Here is a 12,136-nt window from a genome sequence, read left to right on the forward strand (position 1 = left end):
TGATATTATCATCAGTTTTATTTTGGGTTCATGGTTTTCATTTATGTTGAGAAAAACATTTTTAATGACTTTCAGCGCTCTTCATTGATTTAACTTTTTAAAATAGGTAAGCAAATTCAGATACAGGTGTATAAATATGATGGAGATTTATTGTTGAACATTTCCATCTGGTCAGTTCAAATTCCTTTCATTTGAAAATAGATTTTCAATTCAAACCTGGTGTAGTCTTCATAATTTACGTAAGGTATGAGGGTTATTCCAAAAGTAAGGTCGGATTAAGAAAAAAAATCAAATTTAAAAAAATTGTTTTATTCACATTCCTTACATCTTTCTCTATTTTTCTACATAATTTCCATACTCATTTAAACATTTTTCACATCTTTCAACAACCTTTTGAATTCGTAAGTTGTAGAAATCGGCCACCTGCTTAGGTAACCAGTCTTTAATTGCTTCTTTCACTTCATCATTCACTCAAAGCTCGCACCCTCTTGCACACTTTACTATCACTCATTATGTCAGGACCATATACTTCAGTATTCTGCCGATGAATTTCTGCGGCTGAAATGTTTCTTGAACATAAAAACCGTATCACTGCCCTTACTTCACAATTGGTGGGCTTATCAATTTTCTTAAACATTGTAAACTGACACTATAAACAGCACACAGCAACAGTAGCAATGCTAATGGTGGCGCTTGATATGCAATGCATGCTGGGATACCCAATCCGTGCGTGTTTTGTCCTTGGTGCCAAATTCAAATAGTTGCGGGGAAACAGACCTTACTTTTGGAATAACCTTCGTAAATAGTAAAATAATAGTTGTTCACCCTGCTAATAAGTAACATTGGTCTTCAAATTAATTCCAGTATTTTACAGCTTTTATAACAACATCCAACCTTTTTTTATATAGTTTTTATTGACTTGGCATATGCTTTTAATCGGAAATTTATTTGAATTTTCCAGTGTCTGCTGTCTCAGCCTCGTGTTTGGTGTCTACAGCTGACAGCCTTGCTGGAAAGGTGTAGATTGGAATCAAATCACTCAAGAACTGTTGAAAGGTCAATGATGCAAGCTCAGGTGAGTGTTGATTGTTTTATATTGAGAGGAATAGTGGATGTTATATATATTACTGTGATTTTTTTATGGGGAACTATCATGTTTAAATTTTTCGAATTTATTGCCGTATTTACTCTAAACGTGGAGTGTTAAAGTGACTCTGGGTGGCATGGCAATCACCATTAGATGTTTTAAATTGAGGCATTACATATTTTTGCAATTGGAGTTTTTTATCATCAATTTATTTGAACAGCAGCAAATGTCAGCAATCTTAAGATTATTTTGAGACAGCTCTCCAATTAATTCTCAGGTCAACTAATCTTTTCACACCTTTGTATATCTTCTACACATTTCACATCCCTCATTCCATACATTTTACCCCAGGTCTACCTTTTCCATTCTTAAAATCCACGTGTCCCTTGGTGAATGGTTTCATCAGACCATTAGCAATTCTCATTAATTTTTTTGGTATGTCTATCCTTAAATTTAGTTTGGTAAGTTGATCCATCTTTTTGTGGAATGCTCTCTTCAGCTGGGCTGTTCTACTGATGATTTCTTTCTTGCTTCTTCCATGTCTTGTTATTCTGCTTCCTATCGTATCCTTGTAGATACCTTCCACCTCTTCATCTTCATAATCCATTGTTAGCAGGTAAACCTGTAACACTATGGTATCTACCTGTTTGATATTTCTCTTGAATTTGATAAACCTCTCATTAAAGTGCACGTTGCTGTTCACGTGTATTCCTGCTCTGTCTAAGTATTAACCCCTATCTAGCATTACCATTTACTGATTCTGTGTGTATTATTCTAATGGCTACTGCCCTCCCAGTGGCTGGGTGAAAAAAGTATTTTAGCCTACCAATCTTTAAATTTTTACTTGGCAACTGCAATGAATCAATGAAAATCATTAATTTTTATGTTAGCAGGGAGTAACATATGCCTGTTTACTGACATCTAGTCCCACATATTGTCCAAAAGTGATTCTATATAACGTTTATGCATGCCTGATAATTCACAAATTTGGGCTAGTAATGTATGCAGCTGAAATAATGCTGTTGTTGGCAATCTCCAATGCTTCAAGTGGAGCAAATGCCATAATGCTCTGAAGAGGGTCTCTCTCTTTTTGCTCAAAATCTACTTAAGGACAGTAATGCACGGTCAAAGGAGTAAAGGACTGTATTCAAGTGGAAGTCACTTATTTATTCCAAAATTAAATCTTCCAAAAATTGGGCGGGGAACTACATTCGTAGAGGTGCAGATAGTTAAGGCACAGCTGAGTGATCAAGTAAAGTTAATGTTAAGTTGAGTAGGTTGTGCAGATGTTTTTGTGGGTCAGGTTTCACTCTGATATTAAAACTTGAATGTCTTGAATGAAATATGATGTCTGTATGATTTCTTCATTTAATTTAGTATTCATAGTCACTCTACCAATTCAATTTCATTTCTTTTATGTAGGTCCTTGTAGATTCAATTAAAGCTGAAAAACCAGATGCAGATGTAAGGCATAGATATTTCTATTGCTGTAGAATGCCCCCTTCATGGAAAGTTGAGGTAAGACATAGCGCTAATGGACTTTTCTCTCATTGGACCTAAGTTAATGAAACTTTATACAATTTTTTTGGCATTGCAAATGTTTATTACTAATTCTTCATGCAGAAAACAAAACTTTCTTTAAATCTCTACAATTTCAGGAATTTTATTATTAGTACATATTAATAGTAGAGATGTGCGAATAGTATCCGCGAATACTTGAATACCTCGAATACTAGGAAGTATTCGATATTCGAGGTTTCGAATAGTTACGCGAAAAGTACCGCCTCGAATACCTCGAATACTTTTGAATTTCGCGTCATACACTGTCGCACGCACGTCGTTGGTAGTTGACTCGGAAAAATGTAGAGAACTGTAGTCGTTTAGTGCTCGCAGCGCCTTTTTACGCAAGTTAACGAATTACATCAAATTCGTGGATCTCAGCGGTGAAAAGAGTTCGACGAGGGGAACCGAAAATGGTCGGGTGAAAAAATCCGAAAATCCCCGATTCCCCCCACCAGGAGAACCTCAGTGCCGTGGGATAGCAACCTTAGGGCATTTCCCGCGATCCGCTATCCCCCTCCATTCAGCACTCGCCTCACTCACTCTGACGCTTTCCTCTTCTCCGAAATCAAACAAAAGGTCCCAGCTCGTGCAGGGATCGCATTACGAAGACCCCTGCTTCGAAAAAAATATCGAGTTACGAGAACAATAAAAGCGTGTTTCACGCCCTCCCCCCTTTTCTCACCCACTGACCTTTTTCTGGCTACCTGCTTCGAAGTTCCCCATTTCTGGAGGTCAACTGCTGTGTGAGTACCGTGGGATACTTACATTAGCGCACTTCCCAAGATCCGGTATCCCTCTCCATTCAGCACTAGCCCCCCTCTGAGGCTTTCCTCTTCTTCGAAATAAAAAAAAAGGTCACAGCTCGCGCAGGGATCATATTACGAAGACCTTAGCTTCGAAAAAATACCAAGTTACACGAGAACAATAGAAACGTGTTTCGGGCCCTCCCTTTTCTCCCCCACTGACCTTTTTTTTTCCTACCAGCTTCGAAGTTCCCCATTTCTGTGGAGGTCAACCGCTGCATGAGTCATCTATTAGCACAAAAGGTGTCTAAGAATGACTTTCATCAATTGATGGTACACCTTTATTGAATTGAAATATTAGTAATGTGCGCGTAATTTCAAAAAGAATAAGACCAAACACGACGTATTTCTGAGTTTATTGAAGCATTTTACGCAAAGAAATAAATGTCAAAATACGACGGAGACTTAGCATTCTGGCGAAACTCGATATGAGCAGCAGAGCTTCTCGGAAGTTGATGCGGTATTTTTTCCGAAAACATATATCAAGTTACAATTTATGAGTTGTGCTATAAATCTTTATTGTTACAGTCCCAGACAAAGGGATATTTTCTCAGAATATTTGGTTTCTCCCTGATAGCAATTCCAATTCATCTTCTTATCTCGTGAGAACTCCCAAACATGGACTGAAAATAATTGAAGAAAATCCGATGGAAAAGAGCTTGTATGTTGCAAAATGCCTCAGATTGTCAGCTAGCACTTAGCACCAGGAGTGGGGGTAAAGCGATTTTAGTTGAATTAATTATAAGCCCAATTGTTTCCATAAAATTAAAATATTCATTAATCAGCTAAATTCCTGTTCGAATCATTTAAAGGAAATCAAAATTACTCCCCAAAATCTTGTGTTGCCTGCTGCATAGGCAACCGAGTCAAACATTCCAGCATTCATCATTTAGTATTCGAGGTATTCGAAATTCGAGGTATTCGAATATTCGAGCAATGATTTAATATTCGAATTCGATATTCGAATTCGAGAAATCTGCTATTCGACCCATCTCTAATTAATAGGCATTATTTAATAATTTGATTGTGAACAGTAATAATCTGTTGTTCTATATCTTTCAATTAAATCGTCATTTATACATTTGTGCTATCATTAATAGTAAGTGGTTCTTCATCTTTCTTCAGGAAGGTCACTATCTTTTGGCAAACTATATACATAGTGTTGTGTATTTAATATGAACAGCATTATGACAAGGTGAAGTAATGGCCCAAACCTAAGGTGCATCCCAAGAAGTGGTAAAATAAATGACATTAAGAAGTTTTGTAGTCTTCAAAACTACATGCAGAAGCCCCCATCTGAACAGAAACATGGAAAAAAATTGTAACAAAGCTTGACATGCCTTTTTATGGGACCAAAGCATCTGCTACACAAATTCTGCTACACACACATTACAAATCATGAAGTTTTGCCATACACTTAATTCTGAATTGTTCTTTACTAAAAGTATGAGAGGTTAAATACAGCAGTAATTAATTTTAATGATGGGAAGTAAAATTTAACACTTTCCCGGCAAACAATATGTAAATACTCTTCTCGTGATACCGCGCGGGTTAGATTATATGAGAGCACTGACGTTTCGGGTACCGACTCGCTACCCATTCTCACGGCTACTCAAAAATTATTATTCGTATTCCCTTTACCATAAATTTAATTTTGAAGGAAATTTCATAATGAATTTTTTGGTGTATCATAATTTGTTAGGGTATGCGAGCAACTTGAATTTCAAGGCAAGTTGAGTAAGTAAAAAACTTCACTCAATTAACTAGTTTTTAAATATTCAAGACAAGCCTAGTTTCAAAGATGTAATTAAGTTGAACATGGTGTTTGAAAAAGAATGTGGCCGAGCTAGATAATAGGTTGTTTTAATAAGCAACTTAAAGCTCTTATGTTGACAGCATCATTGCCGGCAGAGAGATTATTGGTAGCAATCGGCCATATGAATTACATGTTTACAACTGGTGTTTATTTATTAAAATTTAGAAATATTCTTTATGGTTGAAGTCTTTAAGCTAGTGACGTATGCTAATATTGGACAACAGGCTTATAGTGAACACTCAATAGCATTAAATACCAACAGTGTATTTATTTACTTGCGGTATACCATCGTAGGTTGTCTGCCGAGTTATCTGTTGATAGGTATGCGCTTCAGACAGGTAAATTCAATTGGAAAACTCTTGATGTGAAAGTTTCCATTGTTTCTGCAAAAGATACTAGCGTCAATAGTGTAGCTAATCCAGATTTGATTGCAAAACTTGTTCTGAAAAGTTGAAACATATTTTTGATATGCTACCTTCTACTATGAATTTTGTAATTAAAAAAACGCACTGATGAAATAGCAAAACATGGTTTTGCCATAGCAGTTTATTTATGAGATGAAGACAACGTTGGAATTTCCATCTTTGCTGAACAATCAGCTAACTATTCTCACCTATGCCTCGCTAAGTGCCAGTAAGGCTAGGGTCTCCTCAGGGGAAAATGAATGGGTGGTGAATAAGTAAATCAGGAGGCTCAGAAAATTTAATATTTTGGCTTTTAATACCAAACATTGCTATCATGTACTGAGTTTAATCGATAATGTGTTTTTAATAATTAGTGCTATATCTTATTGTGTCACTTTTTGGTGAGTAAAGGCAATAATGATGACTGTCTATGAAGCTCATAGTCCATATGATTCCACTGCTGTAGTTTTGGCTTTTGTTAGCTGGCTAGTTACTAGTGTTTACATCTGCAGTTGGAAAACCATTCTATGCTGCACAGTCATCTGGCCATATTGGTTCGAAAACTTTGAAAAGGTTCGTTGAACTAATGCAGCATTGCAGGTAGTTTGGTCTAGGTTAATCAGATATTATATTAAGTTCATTGATTTAATTTTTGCTAAAAGTGTAAAATATACCTTTTTAACCCAAACTTGACTTGAAACTCGTGAGTTTTAGCCCAGCTAATGTCAAGTTGAAAATTTTTTGCTTTCACTACTCAGGTATTTTTCTAATTTTCAGGTATTTCACTCTTTCATGAAATGCATGTACCTACATGTCGGTTAATTTTCTGATGTAAGCTACTTCTTTTTGCCTATAACATTGTAAGGTCTTATAACATCATATTGACACTTAATATCCGCATGTATACCACAGAAATACTTGTTCAATTTTAGTTTTGGGTTTATATTTCTGCAATGTCTCACCTTTGTGCACTTTCAGGCTGATCTAGCTCAGTTGTTCCTCTCACTTGGTGCTGTCAACAGTGCTTTAGACATATTTCTTCGCCTGCAGTTATGGGAAGAAGTTATTGTTTGCTACACCATCTTAGAGCTTAAGCACAAGGTGAGGAAAGTTTTCTCTTGATTTTCCTGGTATTTCATAGTATGCATATGAGCCTTTTAACTTGATGTTCCTCTGTATGTTGTTGATGTGTGAGAACTTTGGATAAAGACGGTTTTTTTATTATATTTTATGGTGTTTGAGTTCAAGTGGTTTACCTTAACACCTTTGGCTCAATTTTCAACTAGTGCTCGTGCTAGCCAAGCTCCCTGTGTGCATGAAGCCTAAGTTCTGATCAGGACGGGGTCCATGGCCACTGCTGCCCCTATGTTGCCATTTCTCCTCCTACCTACTCATTTTCTAGATAGGTTTTAGTGTTGCTATGGTTCGCATGTCTCATTTTATTGACAGTATCTTATTAATGATTTTGACGGTCGGTAAAATACAGTAATGTTAACTATATTATTGCTAGTTCAAAAAATGCCAAAAAAAAGGCCACTCAGTTGGTTTAAGGTGAATGTAAGACCTGAAATACAGAAAGTATTAATGTGAAGGAATGAATGGATGAGTTGCATTTTTCATAATTTTATCTCAGGTAATTTGTATTCTCAGCCTTCAGCCTCTTCCCTCAGTACAATTGCAAGAGGGGTCGTCATTGTCATCAACTATGTCTCTGTTAGTGAACTTAATTTTAAAATTGGTGTTCTGTAAATTTCTTGTGCTGATGAATGCTTCATTGCTTATTGTGCCTTTTTCACCTGAATTGTTAACTCAAAGTCTTTTTTCCAATTTCAGGCCATTGAAATTATAGAACAGCAATTAGCTGTTAAGGAAACCCCTAAGTTATGGTGTCTACTTGGTGATGCAAAGGGTGATGTTTCCTGCTATGAAAAAGCATGGGAACTATCTGGACATAAAAGTGCCAGAGCACAGAGACATTGGGGGCTACATTATTATTTTAAGGCCAAGGTAATCAGTCTTTTTGTTCCACATGCCATAGAACTCTTTTGCTCATACCTATTGGAACAATTGCATGTGAATAGCCTGGCTGAAATTATGCAGTTGAAGTTTGAATATGTGCCGGTCCATTCTGAAACTCCAACTTGAGGATTCATTTCTTTTCTTCGAAGTATGCACTATTGGTCAAACAAGTATGTATCTCCAAAAATGGAGTGGTACCTCTTCCGCTTCTAAACAACACTTGACTTTCTCCATTGTTGCATGTTATTCTAGGCCACAAACTTGAAGATTGAAACACAAACACCATAATATTGGATATTTGTCAAGGTTTGGTGCAGCTCTTGTAAGCATTATGAATAGTTCTACTTAGTTTCTCACGTAATAATATATCTATCTAGAATAATTACAAAGGAATAGGCAGTTTCCCGCAGTTCATAAACTCACTCATACATTACCTGACCCTGTATCCTCTAATAATATATCCTAGAGCTTCTTTATTTAACTCTCCAGAAACCAGTAAAAAAAAACCTGTTGCTACTTTTATCAGAGTAATAACGGCTGGCTGTTATCTGCTCATGATTTTCAATTGTCCTCTATTTTCCCCAAAATACAGTATTATTGTCACTCTGTCTCGAAATTATGATGGGTTTATAAATTAATCCTAACAAACACCAAATCGGAGGAAAATCATGGTAATACACAAAGCATTTAATGATTACAAAAACTCAAAATAACTTACATGAACTGACTTTTATTGTAGCTTAATGCAAGCAAATTTGAAAAATTTATTCCAGGATCAGACACTCCTAGCTATCTAATGAATTGGCTGTAAATATATTTATTTATTGCTGCAATCATGTCATGTACTGAGCTGTTGCACTTTTATTATAAAATACTCAATTCGGCTTAGTTATTATATGTCAATGGGTTTGTGGCAAGTTTTTTTTTTTCACAGCAGAGCAACATGCTGACAAATTTTTATTCTTTTGTGATGCTCTACACTATCCATATTTGCTTTGAACTTTCCAAATTTTATTGTGAGAAAGTATTGCTGCCATTATTCACTGATCTGAGAGTTGCACAACGAGGAATATGCTAACATTCAAGCCCATTTGCTGGCTTTCAGGTTTCACTGTTGAAAAAGGTATAGCAGTGTGCCAAACCTCAACAAACATCCTATAGTATTGTGTAAGAATAGCAATATTCACGTTTTTGGCTTAGAATAATACATATACAGTGAAACCTCAATTTTACGTTCCCCCATTTTACATTTTCCCTGATTTTGCACACTTTTTATCAGGTCCCAAACAATACCGTCTGTAAACAATGATACTCTATTTTACAATTTCCTCAATTTTGCACTTTTTGTAAGTGGTCCATTCAAAAGTGTAAAATAGAGGTTTCACTATACGTCAACAGAGAGAGTCAAATATCTTTTAGGTGCAGCAGTGGCACCACTCCATTTTTGGCAATACTTCTTTAACTAATTGTATTTGCAACATATATTCCTCTGTGGGCACACATAAAAATACTGTTATGCCTTGTGGGATCAAGTATTTTTTAATCATTTCCCGTGCCTTTAATGTAGGATTTTGCAATCATTTTGAAAAGATGTTCTGTTAATCAGCTACGTAATATAAATGTATGTATAATATATTTGAAGGTGGAATTTCTATTTGCATGTTCCCATTTCCTTTGGTAAATATATTAGTCTGGTGTAGTTATTGTGTATACTCTTGTGATGAGTATCATTTTTTTATTTTTTTATGACTTTTATCAAGCCTGTGTGCCCTTGTTATGTTCTTACAGTATGCTGAAGCCATTCCTTACATGAAGCAGTCTCTGGACATTAATAGTTTACAACTGCTCCTGTGGTCTCGCCTTGGATTTTCAGCTCTCAGCGTTGAAAATTGGGAACTGGCTGCTTCTGCTTACAGGAGATATTGTTCCCTGGATACTGAGGTACTTGCTTGATGATTTGAGTGAGAATTTTTATTTGATAATACTCAATGAGTGCAACCGAATGGCTGGTCTCTGTGTCGGGGAACCCAGGAAAAACATTTAAACGTTGGCAATTTTCTCTCACGAAGCACTTTGGGTCACCCATTAGAAATACAGGGTTGACTCTTGATGTCAATGAGGGACATGTACAAAATTTGTTCATCATGCAACTAAGTCTCATTGAATAGACAATTTTCTCACGAGTCCAAATATTTAAGCTAAAACTCTTCTAGTACTCAACAAATGGCATTAAATGCTAGTTAAAAGTGCTGTAATATTGCTTGAGGTTAGGTGACTTGAAATGACTTCTTACGGTATTGCACAGTACACTGTTCACTTTGCTAAGGTATTAGAGCCTTGATTGAAAGAGATGGAAGTAAAAATCATCATCGAGCTTTGTAGTAGTTATTCCAAGGATAAATTGACTTAAGTGGGATTTAAGAAGGCACAATACGACAGTCTGTTTACCTTCGGTCAACTCCCTTATGGCGGCTGATTTCCTGAAAAACAGTGATTGCTTCAATCACTACCGCAATGTGTGGAGTAGAAGCTTGCAGGTTTTTTAATTATGATTAATTAAAATCATAAAATGAACGTTTTTAAATATTTATTTATTGCCCAGTAAGATTTGCACGTAGCTGCTGGCAGCCTAGTCAGACACCACCTCACGTCTGCTAACCTGTGCCTTCCTCGCAGTTTGCAGGGTTGGCTGATCTGAGGGCATAATAGTCCCTTTCTCTCTCTGATGATTCTACAATTTTGCAAAGTTCGCAACTGTTATTTGGTGGTAGCCTGAGGGGTGTTAGGTTTTCCTTTGTCAACAGGCGTCGCAGAAGAGAACGGAGTAGGCTGGAGATAGGCTTGTTCCTTGACGGGACAAACTGGTAGCAGGATGCTTCCAATGATCTCGCGGATGACACTTCTGTTGATGGACCCCAACACAATGGCTCCCTGCCAACTGACGCTTTCTGCCAGTTTGCTAGAGTTTATATATTGAAATCTATCCCCGTTAGGTTCCACCCCTCCTCTTGTGGAGGACTGCACTGACTTTCCGCTTTAAATTGGAAATTTGGAATGCCTGTTGCCGCTGAAATGGTGACAGCGTTCTGAAAAGATGGTTTCTCTTTTAATGTTCACAGCCGCTTTGAAACTAGGATGTTTTTTTGCAAAAGAGGAAGGTATTGCCATTCTTAAAAGTGAAAGGTGTCTATCCCGAGGCATAGTTTGAGTATTCTGGGACGACACACACCAACACATTTATGCCTGTTTTTTGGAAATGGAAATCTTCCATTTCCGGATCACCGCAATGCCGCTCCTTCCCACGCTTTGTCCTGACTCTTGTCACCGTGGACGTAAATATATTTGTGACCACTACAGTACCCTGCTACATCATCGGAGAATAAGGAATTGAATCTCTTATTTTTGTACAGAAAATGAATACTTACTAATGATGTAAGTCTTACATTTTGATAATGTCTCTTTCAGAACTTTGAAGCTTGGAATAATTTGGCTAAAGCATATGTCAAGTTGGGACAAAAAGCTAGAGCATGGAAAGCGCTGCAGGAGGCTTTGAAGTGCAACTATGAAAACTGGAGGGTGTGGGATAATTTAATGGCGGTCAGCACTGACTGTGGAGAGTTCGAAGAGGTATGTAAATTTTGTGATCAATTCCATGATGTCACAATTCTGATAAAGCCTTTACTTCCTCAATTAATTTTGTAATTTCATTAAGTGGCCATTTTCCTAACCCCACATGTAAATGTTTATGTTTTAGACAGTGCTCCAGGAAAATTATTTGGTAAATGTGTTTTGAAAATTGTGGGCATCTAATATTTTCTTGTAAATTCTTTAAATCTCCCTCTTTCTTGAAAAGTTATTCTCGTGAGAACTTAATTTTTCTTTTATCTGGATGATTCAATTCTTTGTGGTAGTCTTTTTTTTAAATGTTTAACTGCCTCAGTCTAATGTCATGGGGTCTATGGGGCTCCAAATCCATTGCTGCTCTGTTTGATGGGATAAGCGGCCCATAAGAACTTTGAGGTTGTTCCAAACGGGGCTGCTGTGTGCTTCGCAACAAGTGGCCCAAATGCTCGCATGCGTTGTTTGACCTCAGCTGCCATGTTTGTCAAACTGTATGGTTCATTTTTATCTTTCATCTTCTTTTAGGTGATCCGGGCATATCACCGAATACTGGATCTGAAAGAGAAGCATGTTGACACAGAAGTGCTGGAGATTCTCGTGGGTGCTGTCGTAAAAAATGAGCCCGATAACCATGGCATACCAGCTGGTCGATTGAAGGAAAAATCCCTGGCTCTCTTCGGTAGATTAACGTCTCAAGTAAGTTATCCGTATTTATCAGGGAAAAATTACTCTTGGTAAAAATTATGTAATGCATTTAACCACCTTTTTCCTTCTATCAATGGTACTTCACACTATGTAATCCATCAATGCATTGTACCGATTA

The 12,136-nt window shown here is 36.9% G+C and overlaps 1 protein-coding gene across 1 annotated transcript in view; it reads left to right on the forward strand.

Moving 5' to 3' along the window:
- The window catches only part of LOC124154618 (tetratricopeptide repeat protein 27), a 47,372-nt gene that overhangs the window by 19,149 nt on the left and 16,087 nt on the right, over positions 1-12,136 (forward strand). The window contains exons 8-14 of the mRNA XM_046528458.1: positions 962-1,075; positions 2,510-2,605; positions 6,652-6,774; positions 7,507-7,680; positions 9,481-9,633; positions 11,158-11,319; positions 11,839-12,009. Of these exons, the coding sequence (XP_046384414.1) occupies positions 962-1,075; positions 2,510-2,605; positions 6,652-6,774; positions 7,507-7,680; positions 9,481-9,633; positions 11,158-11,319; positions 11,839-12,009 (993 nt within the window). The remainder of the gene's footprint in view (positions 1-961; positions 1,076-2,509; positions 2,606-6,651; positions 6,775-7,506; positions 7,681-9,480; positions 9,634-11,157; positions 11,320-11,838; positions 12,010-12,136) is intronic.

Source organism: Ischnura elegans, chromosome 2 (assembly GCF_921293095.1).
Source record: "Ischnura elegans chromosome 2, ioIscEleg1.1, whole genome shotgun sequence".
Taxonomy (NCBI): domain Eukaryota; kingdom Metazoa; phylum Arthropoda; class Insecta; order Odonata; family Coenagrionidae; genus Ischnura; species Ischnura elegans.